The sequence below is a fragment of the Euphorbia lathyris genome, chromosome 1 (genome assembly GCF_963576675.1).
Source record: "Euphorbia lathyris chromosome 1, ddEupLath1.1, whole genome shotgun sequence".
Taxonomy (NCBI): domain Eukaryota; kingdom Viridiplantae; phylum Streptophyta; class Magnoliopsida; order Malpighiales; family Euphorbiaceae; genus Euphorbia; species Euphorbia lathyris.
In genome coordinates, this window is record NC_088910.1 from 15,241,154 (window position 1) to 15,265,245 (window position 24,092).

Sequence of the window (24,092 nt, forward strand, 5' to 3'; positions counted from 1 at the left end):
TCCATGCAAAGACATCCTCCGCCTCACAGAGCACTTTGGTGATTGCATCTTTAATCTCACCCTTGAGCCCCTTCGCCATTCGCACCTGCTTTCCATCCGCCATAAGGTACATTTCGGTCTCGCCCAAGGCCATTGTGACACGCTCCTCTTCATCTTCCTCTTTAGACTGGGGGCGAATCATTAATGATGCCGAATACGTCTCTTGGGCCACCTTTTGGCTACCTTTGATCATTACACCTCCCTTGGCCGTGGGAATGTAAAGTGTTAAGTGGCGAATGGAGATAAGAGCTGCAACTTCAGAGATAAAAGGTCGCCCGAGGATGATATTGTAAGCTAACTGACCATCCAAGACCGAAAACTCTAAATCTCCCCTCCAAACTTGATCATCATCTGTAAGCTCACAGTCCAAAGTAACTTGGCCTTTTGTTTGAATAGTATGTCCCGTTACTCCTAAGATATCGACCACGGTTGGCTCTACTTGAACATGATCAATCCTGAGTTTGGCGAAAGCTCCTCGGGTAATGACATTATATGAACTTCCGATATCAATCATTACCCTTTTCATCTCCCAGCCTTCAACCATCATAGTGACGACCAGAGCATCTGCATGGGGTGGTATCTCCGGACCTGCCTCTGAAAAGGGGCGATTTAATGACGTCTGTCTAGGGCAGTAGTCCTTGCCTTTTTCACCGTTGGCTGGTACCCAGGTCCGCCTGCTATGACATTGATGGTACCCTTTCCTTTCTTCTTTGGGTCTTCCCTGGGTCTGTCACCTTCTCCTCATTTGCCTTCCGTTTGGATGAACCGATCCAATTTGCCCCTTTCTATGAGACGCTCAATTTCTCGAGCTAATTCCCAGCATGCATCAGTGTCATGGCCATTTTTCCTATGGTACTTACAATAGTTTTTAGGGTTTTTACCATTATTGGTATACTCTTCCCCTTTGGTTCGGGGTATGAAATGCTCCGCTTGTGTTGGCTGTTCTCGATCCACATAAGAACTTCACTCTTAGAAGCATTGAGAGGTGTAAAGGAGGTGACAAACGTTTGATTTATTCCTAGAATCTCTTCGCTTACTTCGGGAGGAAGGATCCTGACGCTTGTCTTTGTCCCGATCTCGAAGACGAGATTCGCCCCTGTCTCTTTTTGGCGATGATGGTGAACCTCGGCGAATGTCGTCTACCTCTATAAAATCTTTACAACGCTCCATCAGCTCCGCCATGCTGGTGGGTTTCTTTCGGATGAGATCTTCCTGCAAACTCTTGCAGGTAGTGTTTCTTACAAAACATTCCACAGCTACGGAGATATCTATATCAACGATTTGTATGCACAATTGGTTGAAAGTGTCCACATACTCCTGAAGGGGTTCATTCGCTTTCTGCTTTAACTTAAAAAGCTTTCCAGATTTTACCACTGCAGGAATACAACCGGCGAATTTAGCACAAAATTCCCTGCTTAATTGATCAAAGTTGTTTATCGAGCCCAGAGGTAGAGATTGAAACCACAGATAGGCTGGGCCCCCCAGCGTGGTGATAAACATTTTGCAGAGCACGGGCTCGGTGGCTCGATTGAGCCTGGCCAATATTCGACATTTTCAAACGTGAGCTTCTGGATTATCTTTGCCTGTGTATATTGCGAGATTGGGAATCTTAAAAGCTCTTTCTGTCTCCTCCGCCTCAATCCAAGCTGCAAAAGGCGAATCTCTATTGGCGAACGGGTTGTGCCTGGCATTTTCTTCATTCATACGGAGCACCAGGGCCCTTACCCTATCATCAAAATTTTCTGGATCCGCCCTGGGACGACCTCTTCGTGGCGATCTGCTTGGAGAAGAAGTAGAAGAAGAAGAACTTGAACCAGACGATGGATCTGATGGCGAACGTCTTCCTCCATTACCGCGTCCACTTCCTCCTCCACCTTCTCCTCCACCACCACCTCTCCCTCCATTTCCTCCACCTGGGGGAGTCGGACCGTTTCCTCCCCCTTGGCCTCCTGACGGGATATGTCCAACAGTCCCTGAAGGCGGCGGCGGTGGTGGTCCACTTGCATGGGATACCTTTTCTGGTCTTTTACTTCGCCTACGGCCAGTAGATGGGGGTGATCTGCCACGACGGGAGGATCTTGCTCGTCGGGGCGAAGGTGACCTTATCCGCTTATCTTTCTCTTTTCTATGCTTCTTGCGAGTTGGCCCTTTAGATCCGCCAAGGGATAAATTCGTCCGTGGTCGCCTGGGTATATTGGACCCACCAAGATTCAACCCCGGACCCCCAGATCCGCCAGGAAGGGTCGTATCATTTCTTTGACTTCCTTCACCAGGGAATAACTCCCGATTAATTGGTCGCTCGCCACCTGATGTCGTGGCCGTTAACATGGAATCCGTGTTGTGAGCTTGAAGGAACGAGGAGCTATGGGCACTTGGTCCAAGGCCAAAGTTTAACAAAGGCAAAGATGAAACGGTTGAAGTAGACGTCGTACTCCAACGCGGAGGAAGAGTCATGTATGTTCGAAGGCGATTTCCTATCTCGAGTCCATATCGCGCCTCGATATCTTGTGCACACATATTGATAAAAGCAGCGGTAGGCATGTTATTGTCGACATGCGTTATTGGAGCGGTTGTATCGGTGCGACCAGCACTAGATGGTGTAACTAACGGTGTTTCAATCCCTGAGGAAGGATTTTCACCTCCGTTGGTCATTGCGTTTTCAGCGTGAACGAAAAAACCCTTTGTTTGATTAAGGATTCCACGCTCACCGCACCAATGTTAACTTGAGGAAAAATCCTTGATCGGAGCACTTCCCTGTGAGGTGCCGTTGGGATCGGCCGGGGACACTCCGATGCCAAAGTCAGTAAGATGGATCAAGGAAACCAACGGAATTGACAAGATTGGTGAGAATGTGTGTACCTTGATAACTTAGGGGATCAGGCTATATATATAGCTGGAAAGTCGTAACCTTCAGGTAACTAGAAAGTCTCCATTAATGCCTCATTAATGGCGGTTATGGGTTATTCTGAACCTGACGGATTAGCTAATTAATAACTCATTAATGATCTTTTATAGCCGAGTCAGCGGCCAGCCGTTACAGAGGCGAAGGGTGAGATTCGCCCTATAGGTCCGCCAGCGGATCTCTCTGAGCTGATCTGGGGAGATCCGCCAACCAGCTTCCTTTTGGAGACCACTACGCGGCGTACTTTGAGGTGAATATCCCTTTTGGTCCTCAAGATAATATCTCAATGTTATCAACTGCCATAGCTTCTATCTTCATCTCCTGGTCCTTACATTTCCATCCTTAATTTGTTGTTATGAAACAGGCACAACCTATCTTTTGGAACCCAAAAGGTTTCCCGACATGGCAGATCCCTGACTAGGCAAGTCATTTCCCGAAAAGGATTTGAATCAGGCAGTTGCAATAGCAGCAATGTGCCTGCAGGAGGAACCAGATACCTGGCCACTAATTAGCGACGTTGTAACTGCTTTAATTTTCCTCTCGACTTCTGCGACGGACGATATGGTTTCGCCTCCACGTCCATCTACTCCGCCTTCAGCCAGCAGCAGCAGCAGAGGAGAACAGTTCAGCCAGCGGATGAAGTCACAACTAACCTCAGCAAACAGAACAGTTCAGCCAGCAGCAGCAGCGACATCGAATCCGGATACGAGAGTAACAACAGCTGACACCAGAGTGTCTCTACAAGGAGTCGAAAACCCAGCAATCGAATGCAAAATCGCGACCAATGCTAGCACCGATGGCTCAAACCGCGACGGGGAGTCATTAGATTATCATAAACCATCTAAAAACATCAAGGAAAGTAGCAATTAAAACCGTTATAGTGGAAGGAAATATTAATTCTCATGATGATCTTTAATTTTTATATATATGAAGATAGAAGCTATGGCAATAGGAAAAAGGTAGGAGAAGAAGAAAGGGACAATGGAGAAGAGAAAGATGATGGAAAGAAGAGAGATTTTAGAGAGAGAAATTAAGAGAGAGAAGATAAGAACAAAAATAAAAAAAATTAAAGGGAGATGGAGAAGAGGGTATATTTGATTTTTATTTTTTTATTTTGGGGTTTGTTTGTGATAATTAGATAATAATAGGGTTTAATTAATAAAATAAATAAATATAAGGACCAAATTAACTCTTTTCCCTTTGACTTTTAACACCGTTAGTCAATCTTGTATGTGTTTGCTAACGGAATGAAGTACATGGTACCACTTTGCAAACTTTTAAACCACATGGGTGCAGTTCGAAAATGGGCCAAACCACAAGGTTTATTTTTGTACTTTTCCCTTGATTAATCTAAAGGTTTTGGTTTATATATATATATATTTGTATGTAATTCAATAATTATTAATTTATATTTTCATTGGGCTCTTAAGGATTTAAATATTTTTACTACTTAATGCATTTAGCGAGGTTATTACTTTAGTTCATTGGCCCAAGTCGGGACCGAAAGAATTTATTATATAAACGAGGTTATTACTTTATCGAACATTCATTTATCGAAGTTTAACTGTAGCAAACATGAACAGCTAAAACAAATAGACCTTTAGATTGCTAATGATATTTTGTATATTATATAATACATTTTCTAATATGTACAAAAACAAAAACCTAATATTTTTATATTTACAATAATATTCGTTAGTTTAAATGTTAATTTTAATGCATATAATTTTGAATAGAAATATTATTTTCAAAATGTAATAGTAAACATTTACCATTAAAATATAGTTAGATGAATATGTTTATGAGATTATTACTTAATTTTAGTAAAGGAACAAAACAATATTTATTTAGCTAAATGATACTATATTAGGGATAACAATGGGTACTCTACTCGCGGGTACCCGGTACTACCCGACCCTAATGGGACTATCCGTACTCTGTATAAAAGGGTATGGGACGGGTATGAGATTAAAACCATTACCCGTTAGGGTAATGGGACGGGTATGGGAAGACCCCCTATGATACCCGTTATAATTTTTTATATATTAAAAAATATTATTGTGTTTTAGATGTAAGATGTGAAATTTGAACACCAATCTTTTGTTCTTCGACTATTAAGTGATACCACTAAACTATTTTATTTTTATTGATTAAGGTTCAATTTATTCAATTTTTAGATGGATGATTTATTAAATTTATACTTTGTTAAATTTGTAATATTTTTTGTTTTATTTATTGATTCTTAACGGGTAAGGGTACCCGCGGGTACCCGTGAATTAAATGGAATGAGTATGGGATGCAAAACATATACCCGTTAGGGTAATATGAAGGATACAGGTAATTAAAAAATAAACGGGTAAGGGTTTGGGATTGGCACTACCCGTCGGGTACCCTACCCATTGCCATCCCTATACTCCATCCGTTTCATATTACATGTATTTCTAGAGAGTTGCACATAAATTAAGGATATTAGAAAAAAGATTTTGTTGCTTCTTATTTATTGATTCCACTATTTATTTATTTATAAGTCTATTATTCTAATTTCTCTCGATAAAGTCACATTTTATAGCAGAAAGAATGTGACTTAATGTGTATTGATCATATTAAAATGATATGTATTATAAAACAATTTTTTTTTCGAGAAAGACATGTAATATAAAACGGACTTAGAGATAAAATGTCCAAAAATTAAAAAAACTCGTAAAACTAGCATTTTTAAAATTAAAGGCCAATTTTTTTTTAAAACATGTCCAAACATGTAATTTTAACTCAAAACTCAATTTTTTTTGGTTTTGCTATTCGTCGCCCCTATTTTCCTTACCGTCGCCTCCTGTTTGACATTTTTGCCCTTTTCATTTTTGATTCAAAAAAATGAAATTCTCTCAACCCCGAAGAACAAAACGAAGAAAAATCATGCCTCCAAAACAATGAAAAATACTTGAACATCTAAGTTTCGTATTAACCAATAATCTGAAATTTAACGAATTTAACTTGAAACGAACTTTTTTTTTCCGTTGAATTTACTCTAAACGGGTAGCCCATACGGTCCGGTCCATGGACCAACCGTATGAACTACCAGTTTTGCCTAGGCAAAATCGGGTAGCCTACCCCTTTTTACCTAGGCAAAACTCGTAGGCTACCCGTTTTCCTTTAGAAAAACGGATTTATTTTTTTTTTTTTAATTATAATAAATATTAAAAATTAATTGGACGCCTCAATACGTATTTTTTATTTCCAATTTATCTATACGTTTTTCTATCCAATCAATACATAATTTATCAATAATTGAATTTACGTTCTAAAAGATAAATAAATATAAATTAACAAATAAAAATTAATTGCACGCGTTATTACGTATTTTTTATTTCCAATCAATAATTTATATATACGTTTTTTCTATCCAGTCAATACATAATTTACGTATAATTAAATTTACGTTCTAAAAGGTAAATAAATATAATTTACCAAATAAAAATTAATTGGACACTTCAATACCGTATTTTTTATTTCCAATCAATAATTTATCTATACGTTTTTTCTATCAAATCAATACATAATTTATCTATAATTAATATTTATTATAATTAAAAAAAAATCCGTTTTTCTAAAGGAAAACGGGTAGCCTACCAGTTTTGCCTAGGCAAAATCGGGTAGGAACCCCGTTTTACCTAGGCAAAACGGGTAGGCTACCCGATTTTAGCCTACCCGTTTTGCCTAGGTAAAAAGGGGTAGGCTACCCGATTTTGCCTACGCAAAACTGGTAGTTCATACGGTCGGTCCATGGACCGGACCGTATGGGCTACCCGTTTAGAGTAAATTCAACGAAAAAAAAAAGTTCGTTTCAAGTTAAATTCGTTAAATTTCAGATTATTGGTTAATACGAAACTTAGATGTTCAAGTATTTTTCATTGTTTTGGAGGCATGATTTTTCTTCGTTTTGTTCTTCGGGGTTGAGAGAATTTCATTTTTTTGAATAAAAAATGAAAAGGGCAAAAATGTCAAACATGAGGCGACGGTAAGGAAAATAAGGGCGACGAATAGCAATCCACTTTTTTTTTGGTAATGCTATGCAATACTAATTAAAAGGATAAGTTGCAAAAAAAATATATATATTTAACGTTTACCGTCAGAAGCAATTTTACTTCTAATGACTAAAATAGTGCAGTTTTATCCTAATATTGGTAGTCAAAAATAATTTTACTCTTAACATTAACAAGTTGGGTTAGTTAGAGAAATTATACATCAAATTGTCTTCTTGATCATAAATCTTTTTATCTACACTTCATATGTTCATCATTTTATCACTCACTAGCAACAGATCACACTATATGATTAAATATGATTTTTTTAAATATACTATATTTTGTATTAGCTGGACAAAAAAATCAAATATTTCACCGAATTAAAAAATATTAATCTCCAATTCTATTATTAAATTACGAAAAATATAAAATCTTTTTTTAGAATCAACTTATATGTAATTGGTACAGAATTATGAATAAAATATTTATATTTTATAATAATATCCGAAATGGACACAACTTACAGTACTAGGAATAAAATCGCTTTTAGCTGTCAACTGTAGAAATAAAGGCCATGTTTGGGAATTAGCTGTTAGCTGATTACATTAGCTGATTTGATTAGCTGTTTGTGTAGACCTGTTTGGTAAAAATTAGCTGATTGATAATAGCGATTTGTGCAAAAAGACGAATAAGGACATTAATTTTGGCGCAGGAGAAGAGGGAGTCTATTTATTAGGGTTAAAAAAGTCCATTAATTTTAATATTGCAAAACGCTAATTGAAAAAGCTCATTTTAAGAGTTTTTTCTAAATTAGCGTTTTCATCCTAAAACTCTCTCCCATACCTCTCTCCACCAAACACTCCAATTAGCGGTTTCAGTGGTCAAACCTCTAAAGTTGGTCAAAACCGCTATTTTTATTCCAAAACGCTCTTTACCAAACAAGGCCAAAATTACACCATTTCAAACACTAACTTAAAATTACTTCTAGCTATAAAAGTTATCCCCTAATTAAAAATCCCTTTTTGCTTACTGGTGGTGCCGATTGCAATTCCACTCGCGTTCAGTTACCCAAAAGAACCTCCCGCTACACCCAATATGACTAACCTGCCCCTGCTTAGTCAACGTGTCACCATCACAGAACGCGTGGATTTCCCCCTAACAACAAAGCGAGTAATCGGAATCTCGAAATTTTTGACACTCCTCCATCTCCCATTCTCCGTAGACGGAAACCCTAACCCCAACTGGTAGCGCTGCCACCATCTCCGCCAGTATTGTGATCGGAGCTCCGTTCGATATCTGCTGCTCATTAGTCCGGTCTAACTTCAGAACCTTGTTTGGCTTGGGCCAAATTTCCAGGTAAATCTTGCTAAAACCTTTTACGTCTTCTGCGTTTTGTTCGTTTGAAATCCTGTGTTTCTCCCAAATTAGGGCTAAGCCCATGGATTTGGTTGAATAAGTTAAGAAATTCCAATTCACTGAAAGATAGCCTACTTTTGGTGGATTGAGGTTGTCTAATGAAGAATTTTGGTTTGTTTGTTAATTTCTATGCTTCAATTGTTGAACCTGTAGTTACTTTATTTTTACTTCGAGGATAAGCTTGTTCTTCAATTCTGATTTGTGCAATTTTTGTCTTTCCTTTTTAGGCACCACAGCAATGGAATGCTTTAGAAAAATTCTATATTACCTACAGCAGAGGGGATCCAGATCAACATTTTATGGCATTATCTTATAAGGAGCTGAAGAGTTTTACTTACCACAGTTGGATCTTAATATCTCCTCTTCAGCGATGGATCCTAATGTCATCACAGGCAGCACCATTTTAGAACCTCGTGTTAATTTGGAATTTGAATCACATGAAACTGCTTATTCATTTTACAAAGAATATGCCAAATCTGTTGGGTTTGGTACTGCCAAATTGAGCAGCAGGAGGTCAAGGGCGACAAAGGAGTTTATCGATGCGAAATTCTCGTGCATTAGATATGGAAATAAACAGCAGTCTGATGATGCCATTAATCCACGACCATCTCCGAAAATTGGTTGCAAAGCAAGCATGCATGTGAAGAGAAGACCTAATGGAAAATGGTATATATATAGTTTTGTGAAGGAGCATAATCATGAACTCTTACCAGCCCAAGCTCACTTTTTCCGAAGCCACAGGGATGTTGATCCACTTAACAGTGATGCCAGAATACGGAGGCGAAAGCATTTGACTGCAGTGTCAAAATTATTTGGTGCATATCACAATGTTGATTGCTTGGATGGTTTTATGAGAAATCAGCATGATAAGGGACGGAGTTTGATTCTTGAACTCAGCGATGCCCAAACACTTCTCGAACTTTTTATCCATATGCAGGAAGAGAATCCAAAGTTTTTTTATGCTGTTGATATGAATGAAGATCACAAGTTGAGAAACTTGTTTTGGGTTGATGCAAAAGGCATAGAAGACTACAACAACTTTCATGATGTAGTTTGTTTTGATACTACATATTTCACAAATAAGTATAAAATTCCGCTGGTTCTCTTTATTGGAGTGAACCACCATATACAACCGACATTACTTGGTTGTGGATTGATTGCAGATGATACGGTTTATACCTTTGTTTGGTTAATGGAAACATGGTTTTTAGCAATGGGGGAGCTAGCTCCACAAGTGATACTCACCGATCAAAACAATGCCATAAAAACAGCTATTGCAGCAGTTTTTCCACAAACACGTCATCAATTTTGCTTGTGGCACATATTGGAGAAGATCCCTCAGCAGCTTGAGTACTTGAGCCCATGGCATGATAGTTTTATGGAAAAGTTTAATAAGTGTATTTTCAGATCATCCACCGAGGGAGAGTTTGAAAAGAGATGGTGGAAATTGCTTGACAAGTTTAGTCTCAGAGAGGTCGAATGGGTTCGATCATTATACGAAGATCGCAAATACTGGGTTCCTACTTTCGTGCAGGCTGTATCCTTTGCTGGTTTGTCTACAATGTTGCGGTCCGAAAGTGTGAATTCTTCATTTGACAAGTATGTACGATGGGAAACATCAATGAGAGAGTTTGTAGAGCAATACAAATTAATTCTAGAAGATAGGTATGAAGAGGAAGCAAAAGCAGATTTTGATGCATGGCATGAAACACCCGAGTTGAAGTCTCCATCGCCTTTTGAGAAAGAAATGTCACTTGTATACACACATGAAATTTTCAAGAAATTCCAAGTTGAGGTTTTAGGAGCAGCTGCTTGTCATCTTAAGAAAGAGGAAACTGAAGACGAGACAACCATAACTTATACTGTGAAGGACTTCGAAGATAATCAAAATTATGTGGTGGAATGGAATGAGCCAAGATTGGAAATTCGTTGTTCGTGCCATTCTTTTGAATACAAAGGTTTTCTCTGCAGGCATGCTATTGTGGTTCTTCAAATGTCTGGTGTATTTAGAATCCCACCTAAATATGTATTACAGAGGTGGACAAATGCTGCTTTGAGCAGGCATTCCATCAGTGAAAAAATGGATGAGGTGCAGACCAAGGTCCGTCGTTATAATGATTTATGTCGACGAGCCATAATTTTGGGTGAAGAAGGTTCACTTTCTGAAGAGAGTTACAATATGGCATTATGTGCCATAAAAGATGCACTGAAGCAATGTGCATTTCTGAATAGCTCTGTTCAGAATGGTGTGAATGGTGTTCCTACTACCTTAGTTGCAACTGAGGAAGAAAATCGGTGCAGCACTGCGTCTAAAGACATGGTAACAGATCCTCACTCAACTAGTATTTACAGAGGTTCTAAGATAGCTGAAGCTGGAAAACAGAAGGAAACTAATGAAAGTAATGCCTTTAAAAAAGGAAAGGTTAGTAACGTTGGTGGCCGCTATGCCATGTATCACTTTTGCTATTAGTTTTTCTTTCCATTTGTTTCTTGGTACAAAATTAGCCCTAGGGATATTGGGGGAGAACAAATTTAGACTCCATGTATAAAACCCTGTAATGTTAGCAATAATGTTTTGTAGATGGAGCAACTTTAGGCTCTATCACCGGCAGATCTAACAGAATTCCATTTCCTGTTAATTTGATTCCATATATGTGCCACTTAAGCTCCATAAGCATCCACGTGTAACCAAAGTTAGTGTCAATATTGCACGTATGTGGAGTCTAAACTTGTTCTCCCTCATTAACCATAAGGCTAAATTTGTAGTTTAGGTGGTGTAGATGTGGAACGAAACTAATGAGAAATTGATTTCTGTTGGATTTGCCAGTTAATGAAATATGAAATTGTTCCATCTATAAGATACTAATACTAATATTGAATGGTTTTATACATCGAATCTAAATCATTTTTCCAAAAAAAAGGGCTAATCGTGCACCTTATCGCATCTGTTTTTTGTTGTTGATATAAATTGCTTCATTCATGTTGCAGCTACCTCAGTCTGGAGCTGTTAGCATTGGGCTTCCGGATAGCTTCCACCTAGTGGTTTGTCATGCTCATGTCTTACTGCCATTTAAATTTCAGACTATTGCTAGTTTTTCTAGTTTGGTTTCAATTCAACTCAATAATACTCTTCTATTACCTTATAGAAATTTGGATAAGCTATAAAAATACCTCTATCGTTGCAAGAGCAATTTTACCTCGTCATAATTGGTATAATTCAGGTCTAACTTGGCAATGTAGGGGCAATTTTAGACATCATTAAAAAATCCAAATATTTTATTCATGTGGCTGCACAAATTTCATATTAGTTGGTTCAAAAAGCAAGGTTTTGCGTCTTTTGCTATATCAGAATAGATTTGGGGGATAGAATGCTTTTAAGCTCAATAGAATTTTGTTTTTTTTTTGTTTTGTTTTTTTTTGTTTTTGTTTTTGTTTTTGTTTTTTTTTGTTTTTTTTTTTTCCGTCCAACATATGCAAAATAAGTGATAAGAATCAGAACAATATGAGGCATGAGTGATAACATGGTGTACAAGTGAAGTTAAATAACAAGATCCATGACTAAGGAGAGGGCTTGATCAATAATGTCTAAATTTAGTCCAACTTGAACTTGCCAATGTCAGACCTTCTATTATACTATTTATGGTGTTAAGGATAGATTACTCTCGACTCGCAACGATATAGGTATTTTTCTAGCCTTTTGCAATGCTTGACATCAATTGACATTTTCACCTCTGGTTTATTCACTACTCCGGTGTTTAAATTCACCAGTCACATGCGTCAAATTATGAAGTTTACTCATCATTATTGGTGCAAATTTCTCATTGTTTTTCATATTTGTATATCTGGCAGGAGATGTGCGAGTTAGGGACATCACAATCACACAATATGGCCCCAGTTCATTTACAGAATGTAGTGCCAACAGTATTTCATAATATGTGTTCTGCACATTTTCAAAATACGGCTCCAACTCATCTTCCTCGATAGCATGTAATTGTTTGTAAAGATCCTATCTAGTCCCGACTTTAGGTAACAAATCTTACCATTTTGCAGGTATAAACATTTGTCTAAATCATATAAAAGTATCTGTTGTGCAATTGAAGTTGGAAAGATAGGGTAAAACTGGTGTCAACTTGTGCATGTAGTTTGAGTTTGCTTCATTTGTTTTTTTTCTTGAGACCTTTGGTTAAGGGAGAGGCAGTCCTAGCAATAAACCCCAACTCTAATTGGTAGTTTGGCTTTAGTCTTTCTTTATGGCCTCTGAATTCAAAATCGACATAAAAGGTCCTGAACTTTTTTCCCTTTATTAACGTAAGCCTTGGCGCAACGGTAAAAGTTGTTGTCGTGTGACCAAGAGGTCATGGGTTCGAGTCTTAGGAGCGGCCTCTTGCCAAATAAATTGGCAAGGGAAGGCTTGCCCCCAGTACACCCTTGTGGTGGGACCCCTCCCCGGACCCTTGCTCAGCGGGGACGCGTAGTGCACCAAGCCGCCCTTTTTAACGTAAAAGTCCCACTCCAATAGCATGTAAAACTGTTGGACATGATATTCTAAGCAATATTCAATTCTTGAACTTTTTGGTTTTGAGGTCATTTAGGTGTGGTTTAGTTAGGAGAGGGTAAATTGATGTTTAGAAAGAGAGATTCCGAAAATGGTGATTTGGAAAATTGAAAACGTGGTTCCATGGAAAAGTGGTTCTAAACAACTTTAGTTCTTATACTTTCCATTTTGAGGTTGTCAACGTTCGTGTTGTGATCGATTACTACTTTCATAATGGACTTTTATATTTGTAAAAGGCAAAGGTCAGGTACTTATATGTCCACTTTTGAAGTTCAGGGACCATAAAAAAATAAGTCAAAATTGAGGGACCAACGGTATAATTTATCCGTTATATGTATAATTGTATTAAGAGTCTATTTGTCAACTGTAATTGTCATTCCTAACAAAGGAAATAAAAGTAATTGGGATCAAGCTTTTTATTAGGATCATACAAGCTGTCATTCCTGGAGTATTCACACATTTCTGCACAATCCCAAAACTATTTCTCTATTTATGGTATTAATTTTTTTTTTTTTTTTTACAGTTTTATGGTGTTTTTAGTTCATCTATCAGTCATAATGGCGTGCCCTCTGCAGACATTCAAAGCAGTCCGCTTGTCTAACAGGCAGACTGCTTTCTCTAACACTGCTGCCAGTCCGTGTCTGACAGGCGCGATGCCTGGTGGCTAGATTCTCCTGCTCCTTGAGCAACTCTCTGTAGAGAAAACACTCCGCCTGTCAAAAAGGTGGATTGCTTTGAATGTCCGAAAAAAAAAACTTTAGCATGTCACTATGGCTGGCGGAGTTAACTAAAAACACCACAGGACTGGAAATAGTTTCAAATTCACCCTAAATAGAGAAATAATTTAGGAATTGACCACAAATGTGTGAATATCTCATTATTCCTTTTGTGTATCCCTTAGCCATATGCACAGATAGCAAAAGATGCCCTGTTTGTTCTGCAATAATTTGGGGGATATTGTCCTCAAAGAACATGCTGGAAGTTTCCTTAGCTCCTTCATTTGCCCCTCTTACTCTCTCCCAACATGTTATAATATAATTATAGTCCTAATAATGATGCATAAGATAAGATTGCTAATTGAAGTAATCCCAAAGATTTCCTGAAAATGTTACCTAAAAACAGGGTGTCTTGAGATTTTAATTTCTCTATTTGGTAGTCAATGCATCTGTAAAATTATAGAGTAATGAAGAAACAAAAACAAATGGTTTATTTTATTCTCTCCAGGTCTCAAGCAATAACCATGTGCACAATCCCAAGATCTGGGTTTTTATTGAACTTGTTCTTAGTCAACTCCAGATTTCCTGGTGTTGTTGACTCCCCTAGATACCACCTGCTTCTTGACTTACTGTATTTTTAATTTGACAAATTGGGTATTCTGCCATTTTGAATACCACATTGGGGATTTGAGGAAAAATAATGTATTTTTCTGAGAAAAATTCCTTAATTTTGGCATAATGTTGCATGAAACTGGTGTTCAAAACACTGGTTTTAAATGTAAAGAACCCGGTTAAATAACGGTGTTCAGTGCAAGTGTTAGTGTCAAATGTTAGATTCCGCATTTGTACTGGACTCCGTGATTGAATAACCAGATTCTTTCGCGTTTGAAATTGGTGTTTCGTATGACTTCTAACACGTTAAATATAACATCAGAGTGGAATTTTTTTTAATGGATTAAAGCTATATTTTAGCTTTTGTGGTATTTAAAATTGTCATCCATTCCCATAGGTAACATTTGAGTGAAAAATTATTTGATTTGTTAATTTTTCCACATGGTATAGTTTTTAACACAGTGATTGTGTACATGAGAATTATTTAAAAAAAATCATATAGATGTGTATAAGGAATGAGATAGTTATTTTAATTTTCTTTTCCTATAGACTTAATATGTGTACAAGGAATTAATTTTATTTATTTATCCACATATTAAGTCTATACGAAAAATAATTAAAATAATTGTCATGGGTACACGTTAAGTGTCAAAAATTGTATCATTTGGCAGGAATTAACAAATCGCTTAAGCTTTCATCCAAAATGGTTAAATGTTACATATGGGGATACTTAGGAGGACGAATGCTATTAAGGGGAAAAATGACAAAATTTTAGATACACATGCCAAATAAGCTTTTATGGTTATTTTTAATCATGCATTACCTTTGAATATATCCTGAGAAGAATTGCTCATTCCGAAGAAAAATACACCACATTATTGTTGTTCAAAAAAGTAACCAATCCAGTGAATTAACCTAATAGAATCTGAATCAACCCAAAAATAACTAGTTTACCAATTTATTTATTCTACTAGTTATCCAGACCAATAAATTATTTCACATATTAACCAATCCAAACCTTTAGAAAAGAAAATGGTTATATGACCTAATAAATAATTCGTGAAAAACATAAAAAGTAAAAAACATGAAAAAGAAAAAATATGTGAAAACTGTGAAAAATAGAAAAAATGAAAAAAAAAAATTAAAAGTGAAACAAAATATGAAATCATGAAAATGTGAAAAGTAAAAAAAACCTGTAAAAGTAGTACTAAAACTTAAAAATTTGAAAAATGGAAAACGGAAAAAAAATATAAAAAATGTGAAAAGGAGAAAAAAAAAAGTGAAAGCGTAAATACAGTATAAAAATCAGGTAAAAGTTATGCTTACTTTGTTTTTTACAAAGTAAGCCTTACTTTGTATGTTTTCACCATTGGATTAATTTTATACTCCATCATCCAATGGTGAAAACACACCAAGTAATGGTACTTTGTCAAAAACAAAGTAACCATAGAAGGCACCTAAACATCATAGATTAAATTTGATGAGGTTACTTGATTTTTATATTTTTATGTGTGCATACATTTTGCAGTGGAAAACATTTGAAAATTCTATGAAAGAAATAATTACAAAGGGTACTATTTTGTCATGAAACATTATTATTTTTATGAGGTTGCTTGATTCTAAATTCTAATTAAAGATTTTTTCGAGCATATCTAAGTACATTCATAATATTAGAATTTTTTCCCTATAGTCGGGCCAATGTTAAGAATTCAATGGAATACTTATAAGTTTAAATGACCAATAAAGTTTTTCGATTCAAGGGTCACTAATTATTTTTTCATATTTTCACACTTTTTTTTTTTGTTTTTTTTGTTTTTACATTTTTTTTACTGTTTTATATTTTTTTTTTCGAAATTTTGAATAAAATTACGGAATTATTTAATCTAGCTAAAATATAGGTTTGAGTGAAATTAATGTTTAGATTGGTTACTCAAGCCAAGATCAATCCAATCCAACTCTATAGATTGTACATGGATTGGATTGATTATTTAACACCAATCAATAAATTTTTATTTGATTGGATTCAATTGTTTTTTTTATTATCTAATAGTGATTAGATCAATTCATGAATACTTAATATCAGTTTTGATCACATGAATCTTAATGTTGTTAAAATTTTAACTTACTTAACATAAATCAATTCGTAAAAATTTAATAGAATTGTCAAACATTTAACAAAAATGCATGCACATTAGTAATTTTTTTTTATTATCAATTTTGACATGTCGGAGTAAAAATGTTACCAAAAATCAATATTTTAGATAGGTTTAAAGTTGTAAAAAACACTAGACGCTAGTCGAACAGACATGGATCTCGAGGATTAATTGAGAATTAGTTGGAGATAAATCTGGGACTAATCAGATTTGCAAATTTATTTATAAATCAACAAAGTTGTTATATAAATTCAATTAAAATATATATTATATTATCTAAATATATATATATTTATTACATATATTTTTAAAAATGTGTAAATATCAAAATTTCAATAACAATATTATTGAATTAAATAAAACATAATGTTTACAAATAATATAATTCACCAAAAATTATTAAACAATATCATTAAAGTTTTAAACCATATTATAAAAATAAGTAGAGACTGCAATTAAATCAAAATATTTAAAAATAATAAACTTAATTTACGAATAACTATGCGGCAATATTAAAAAATGAACTTTAATAAACTTTATAAAATTAATTCCACGTAAAAAATACTCCTAAATTTTAACGGTATAATTTTATTAATAGTACAAATTACATAATTATTTTTTGGATAAAAAGAATTACAGATATCGTGAAATCATGTAAAAGTTTTTTAATTAACGATTAAAAAAAATAGAAACAGAAATCATACATTCTTGAATAGCGTCGGCTGGTTACGGCGGCGGCTTCAAGAATTTGGGTCACGAAGATTTGGTTGTTACATTGAAGGGATGAGTTGTCAAAACTCCAAAGGAAGGTAACGTTGTGATTGCCATAATTTGTCATTAAGGTGAAAACTTATAAAGTATTTACCAATTAATCATTTCAATTTATAAGGTTGACAAAACTCATAAAGTATTTATCAAATAATCATTTCAAATTATTTTCAAGGATAAAATTCACTCTATCATTCTTAGTAAAGTGTATACTTACTCTTAATATACGGTGGGCTCGTACTGGTTGTCGAACGGTGACTGGAAATGGAACGACTTGAGCGGTATTCTCCCACACTCGGTTATCTTCCAACTTGCGTCTATGGTTCTGTTCCCACTCGCAGATGATACCGATTCTTGTTGTTGGCAGCTGACGAATTCAAGAAATTTTAGTGTTCTACTGCATATGCTCTTACTTATGTTGAGACGACTATCACTCTTCCTCCTGCAGTTTGGAAGGTGGGTTGGAGCTTACATATTTCTGAATGTATTCGATACTTTATCTGGTTGTTATTCCATGCAATATCTTGTCTAATATTAAAAGGGTGGTGCGTCACTTGAGCGACGATGGCTCTTATGCAGTTTGCGGCTATCCGGAATCTGCAATCCGTATTTTTCGCGACTGCAATAAAGCTACTGATATTTGACGAAATTTAATTCCAGCAGCAGATTGGTTGGTTTTTAATAGCTTGGAGTTTGTGGATTGAATTCGCGATGGTTTGAGTAGGAGGGGGATTTGGCTCGGGACTGAGTGGTCAGTCCTTTTTGCCCCCACGGTTTGGTGGATTTGGCGCTGGCGCTGTTCGTTGACCTTTGAGCCTAGCATCTCAATAAGCTGTATTTTATTTTGGCCAAGGTGATAGAAATTACCAAGACGTTCCGTATAGAACAGAGGTACTGTGATCGGTCTATTAGAGAGGTGTTCGTTAGGTGAGCCCTTGGATGCAGGATGAGTTAAATTTAATAGTGATGGTGCAAGCAAGAGAAACCCGAGGCTCGCTTTGGCTGGAGGGATCCTACGTGATGAGCATGGTTAGTGGTTAGGAGGTGTAGCGGTGAATCTTGGTTTTTGCACTGCAGCACTGACAGAACTATGGAGTTTGTATTTTGGCCTCAAGTACGCATGGGCTAGACATTACCGTAAGGTAGTATTCGAAATTGACTCTTTGGTAGTAATTCAGTTTGTTAGTCATGAGGTGGTTCAACATCTTTTTTCTTGGCTTATTATGGCGTGTCGTGATCTATATATGACAGAGATTGAGAGGTGCAGCTCGTTCATATCCTACAGGAAGGGAACATGGCAGCTGATTCGATGGCAAACTACGCATAAAGTTTGAGTTTAGGTCTTCACGAGTGTGATGCGCATCATGCAGGTATCCATGACATTTTTTTTCTGATTTTTGTGGGTCTGGGCTTCCCAAAATGATCCGTCTTACGAGTCGATCTGTTTTTGGTGTTTCATCGGAGTTAGTCCCTCCATTATGAAAAAAAAAGTGGATTACTAAACCCAGCCCCAATTTCACACTTCCAGCCCCGGAAAAAGATGTAACCGCCCTTTAACCAAAAACTGAAAATTTCAATCCCTCCCAAACTCTCTCAAAGTCTCCCAAATACATTTTCATCCGAATCAAAGACAACACGTTTGATGGAAGGCAATCCGTTATCACCGGGAGGAGACGGGAGTGATGCTGTGTCTGAAGTAGAGGTATTTTTCCGATTGAACTTCATTTCATTTCTGTAATTTGAATTAAAAAGAAATCTGGTTCGGCACTTGGGTGTGTGAGCATCACGCCTCACCATGTGGTGGGGCGTATGAGTATCATGCCCCACCACATGGTGAGGCGTGATAGCCACATGCCCCACCATGAGGTGTGACGTGATGTTCATACGCCCCATCACATGGTGAGGCGTGATGCTCACACGCCCCACCGCATGGTCGGGCATGATACTCATACGCCCCACCACATGGTGAGGCGTGATGCTCACATGCCCGAGCATATTTGTGGCTGTTTTTTGGGTTCAGACACCGAAACGCTGTAGAAATGTCACGTTTTGGAATGTAATGTTCGTTATTTATCATTTACAGGAGGTTTCGTGGGAAGAATTTGACGAAAATGACATAGATTACAGTTCGCAGTTTTTTCCCAAACAAACGTTTCAAACATATCATAAAGCTGTTAACTGGGCAAAACAGACGACAAGTGAATGCGGATGCACGGATTGAGTATGGATGTGGTAAGTGAATGCAGATGCGTGTTTCCCATGACTCATGGCATTCCGTGTGCATGTGAGCTTAAAACATATATTGACACAGATGAATCGGTCCGTGTTGACCGCATCCATCCATTTTGGAGATCTCTTGCGTTTGAAGGGTTGAGTGACATACCAGTTACTGCTCCAGTATATGCTGACGGTATTGAAACACCTTTCCACAAGATTTTGATTTGACAAAATCATTTAAGTTTAATCCATGATTAATAGACAATTAAATTTAAGTGCTTTGATTTAATTGTACTAATCCGTTTGTTCGATATTGAGTATAAATGCAAAAAGAAATAAAGATTAAGACAGGACAAAGTCAGCATGAAAACACAAGCTGAGTGAAGAGCAACTCAGTATAAAAGAAGATAAGTCATCTTCAGAATAACAGCTTCAGAATAAAGCTGAACAAGGAAGCTGAGTAAAACAAGGCCCAACACAGAAGAAGTCTGCCTCAAGAAATAGATCCTACAGAACGAAGCTGACCACGGAAGCTGAGTGAAAGAGAACTTAGTATGTAACTTGGTGAAAAACAAAGACAATGAATGTCGAAGTGAACCTGAGTGATCTTCAGGACAGCATGAATGATCCATTAAGCTAAAAGACAAACTCGACAACTGTCTGCACCAATAATAGAAGTCTTGAATTACACAAAGGACAAATTCCAAGATGCATGGGTCAACTGTTCGATGCTATAAGACAAACTGCCACAAAGAGACAAAGTATGGAGGAAGAAGACAAATCTGACGTCTGAAGAATTCAGAAGACAGGATTGGCCTGCACATCTGAAGCTGACCAGAGGTTTGTCCCCCAAAAGAGCCGTTTTGGACTCAACGGACAAATCAAATTCAAATGATTTGTTCCTCACATTTCAACTATAAAAGGGGCAAGGATATCATTTGGAAGATTGCCGATTCACAGAAAATTACAAGTGAGAAAGATACAAATTCAAAGCACTCAAAACAAAAGAGAAAGCTTACACCAATCTTCTATTCTTTGTGTAAATGCTAGATTGATTGTTTGTAATCATCTAAAGTGTTCTTTACCTTAAAAGGAACAAGTGTGTGATCAATTGTAATATTAAGAGTGTACGAGCTGAGTACTTGGTATTTAGTACTTAGTGGCAGAGAAATCTAAGTGCTGGGTTGTAGCATTTAGTAGGAGTTGAGTAGACAAATAGAGGAAGGTACTCTTGCTTATTCAACTGCCTATAATCGGTTTGTGCTCTACCCTTAAAGAGCTCAGTATTGGGTTCTAAGTGCTCTACCCTTAAAGAGCTCAGTATTGGATTCTGGGGACTGGACGTAGGCGGAGAGGCCGAACCAGGATAAGTAATACCGAGTAATTTCTAACTCTCTCAAATATATATATATATATATGTGTGTGTGTGTGTGTGTGTGTTTGTGTTGCTTGTGATATTTACTCAGCATATAAACTGTTAGAAGCTGACACTGAGTAAATTGGAGTGTTGAGTTGGAAGCTGACCACATAAGTGTCAATTCCCAACTCTCAAGTAAAACAGTCTTAGTCAGCATCTGACTAAAGCTGTCTTACATTAAGTTCGGCCAAGTTGACCAAAGCTGAGTTAATAAACTCACCAAAATAATTAAGTCAGCAAGATTAATTAGCAAAAAAGTTATATTAGTTCCTAACTCCCCCCCTTGGAACTAATCACACGGGACCAACAAGTGGTATCCGAGCCTAAGCTCACTACTCAAAGATATAACTATCTTGAGCGGATCCCCATAAATGGCTGAGAACAACACTCGTTTCCTTCCAGAGAACCAAACAACACAGATACTCCCTGAGGGATTATCTATTAGTCGGCCTTCCCTATTCTTTGGATCCAACTATACATTCTGGAAGAATAGGATGAAATTTTTTATCCAAGCCACAAACATGAGTGCATGGCTTGCAATAGTTCAAGGGCCATACGTGCCATATAAAACTGTTGACAATGAGAAAGTTGTTAAGAGTGAGACTGAGTGGTCAGAAGATGACCTCAGAAAACTTCAAAACAATGCTTCGACTATCAATATGCTTCACTGTGCTCTAGATGCTGCAGAATACAATAAAATATCAGGTTGCGAGTCAGCACAGGAGATATGGAAAAAGCTCGAGGTGACCTATGAAGGCACAAGCAAGGTCAAAGAGTCAAAAGTGAACCAACATATGAGATTGTACGAGCTGTTCGAAATGAACGACAACGAGGATTTCTCTGGAATGAATGCTAGGTTCACTAATATTATAAATGGGCTGAAAAGACTCGGCAAGAACTTCACTGAAGAAGAGCAAGTAAAGAAAATCTTGAGAAGCTTACCCAAAAGCTAGCAAGCTAAGAAAACTGCTGTAGAAGAAGCTCAGGACCTGACCACATACAAGTATGACGAGCTGATCGGATCTCTGCTGACTCATGAGATCTCAATGCAAAACTTTGAAGCTAAAGAGAAAGAAAATTCAGAAGACAAGAAACAAAAATCACTTGTCATGAAAGCTGACTCGACTGAAGCTGACTCATCAGACGATGAGGAGATGGCCATGTTTACACGAAAAATGAAGAAGCTGTTTAGGAAGAATGAGAAGAACAACAGAAGGCCATTCAGAAAAAATGACAAATACAAAGCTGAGTCTAGTGACAAATACAAGAAGGACAGCTCCAAGCCTGTCACATGCTTTGAGTGCCACCAAACTGGGCACATCAAGTCAAGCTGCCCAGACCTCAAGAAAGATAAGAAGGAAAACAAGAAAACAATGGTAGCAACATGGAGTGACAGTGATGAGTCAACATCATCCGAAGCTGATGCAAATGAAACAGCGAACATATGATTCATGGCCGATGATGCTGACCACTCTCAATCTGAGCAAGCTGACCTCTCTGATGAAACTGACCAGGAGGTACACAACAATGAGGTAACATCCTTACTTTTGCTTAGAAATGAGATGGTAAATGCCCTGGGTGATTTATATGCACTAACTAAAAAGTGCAATAAGAAAGTAAAGGCACTCAGCAGGCGGTGTGATGAGATTGAAGAGGTCAAGCTGAGTGACCTCCGATATCTTCTCCAAGACAACTCAACTTTGCATAGTAACATGGAAATTATGCAAAAGTTTGTCTCGGAGGTCCAATCAGATTCAAAGAAACTGAAAAAGGACGTCACTACCTTACAAAGCCAAATAAGAGGCTCAAATAAAAATAAACCTCATGCTGAGTACTCAAGTACTAGTCAGCATAAACAGTTCATACAGTGTGACTGTTGCGGGAAAAAGGGACACACAAGAGAAGTGTGCTGGCACAATAAGCGGACTGTCCAATGTGACTTCTGCGGAAAGAGAGGACACACCACAAAGGTATGTTGGCATCCTCAGCATAATAATGCTGACTACCCCCAAAGGGTAATTCATTGTGATTTCTGTGGCAAAAGTGGCCACACTATCAAAGTATGCCGTCACAAATTAAAATATGACTTTGCACCTGTTTATACTAACAAACGAGGACCAAAAAAGAATTGGGTACCTAAAGATGAATAGTCTAAAATGCAGGTGAGCCTGAGATGCGTGGAGAAATCAAAACTGTGGTATATAGACAGCACATGCTCGAGGCACATGACTGGTGATGAAACTCAGTTCATCACACTAGAGCTTAAACGAGGTGGAAGTGTAAGCTTTGGAGATAATAAGAAGGGTAAGATAGTCGGCCAGGTACTATCGGAGGTAACCCATCTATTGAGTCAGTCTCCTTAGTTAAAGGTCTCAAATACAATCTGCTGAGTGTAGCTCAGCTTTGCAAGAGCGGCAGAAAGGTTGTATTTGATGATACTAAGTGCCAAATACTCGAGGGAAAAACAAACGAATTAATTTTAACTGCCCCTCGTGTAGACAATGTATACATGCTGAGTTTGGAAAAACAGTTTTCTAAAAATATATGCTTAATGTCTAAAGAGGATAACTCCTGGCTATGGCATAGAAGACTTGGTCATGTAGGCATGGATCTTCTTGCCAAATTAGCTAGAAAGCAACTAGTTGAAGGATTACCCAAACTTAAATTTGAAAAGGATCAATTATGTAAAGCTTGTCAGCAAGGCAAACAAACTAAGAAGTCATTTCAAAGTAAAAATATTGTCTCAACCAAGAGACCATTGGAATTACTACACTTGGATCTTTTCGGACCTATCCAACCAATCAGCTTGGGCGGTAAGAAATTTTCCTTAGTCATTGTAGATGATTTCTCTCGGTACACTTGGATCATCTTGCTGAGTAGCAAGGATGAAACATTTGAGATGTTTACCACATTGATTAAAAAGCTAGAAAATGACAAAGACCTAAGAGTAGCTCATATTAGAAGCGACAATGGTGGAGAATTCAAAAACCAGCAGTTTGATGAATTCTGTGAAACCAGCGGTATTGACCACAATTTCTCTGCTCCTAGAACACCTCAACAAAATGGGGTTGTTGAAAGGAAGAACATAACAATTGTCGAAATAGCTAGGACAATGCTGAGTGAAAATGGGCTTCCAAAGTATTTCTGGGATGAAGCTGTCCACACAGCATGCTACATTCTGAATAGGGCTTTAGTTAGACCTATTCTTAAGAAAACCCCATATGAACTTTGGAAAGGATGAAAGCCCAACATTGGCTACTTTCGCGCCTTTAGGT

General features: G+C 37.2%; 1 protein-coding gene across 1 annotated transcript; it reads left to right on the forward strand.

Annotated features, from left to right (window-relative positions):
• The first annotated feature begins 8,029 nt into the window (after nucleotides 1-8,029).
• On the forward strand, nucleotides 8,030-12,473 carry LOC136222638 (protein FAR1-RELATED SEQUENCE 4). Its single transcript, XM_066010379.1, has 4 exons — nucleotides 8,030-8,319; nucleotides 8,607-10,801; nucleotides 11,368-11,421; nucleotides 12,229-12,473. Exons 2-4 carry the CDS (start codon nucleotides 8,750-8,752, stop codon nucleotides 12,361-12,363), a joined length of 2,241 nt encoding a protein of 746 aa, XP_065866451.1. The 5' UTR covers nucleotides 8,030-8,319; nucleotides 8,607-8,749; the 3' UTR covers nucleotides 12,364-12,473.
• The last annotated feature ends 11,619 nt before the right edge of the window (nucleotides 12,474-24,092 follow it).

What these genes read in the sequence shown, in the direction of transcription:
- LOC136222638 (XM_066010379.1), top strand. Translation starts at nt 8,750, where the DNA reads ATGGATCCTAATGTCATCACAGGCAGCACCATTTTAGAACCTCGTGTT. An exon ending in ATGCCTTTAAAAAAGGAAAG is followed by an intron (nt 10,802 to 11,367) that starts GTTAGTAACGTT and finishes TTCATGTTGCAG; the next exon opens with CTACCTCAGTCTGGAGCTGT. An exon ending in CGGATAGCTTCCACCTAGTG is followed by an intron (nt 11,422 to 12,228) that starts GTTTGTCATGCT and finishes TATATCTGGCAG; the next exon opens with GAGATGTGCGAGTTAGGGAC.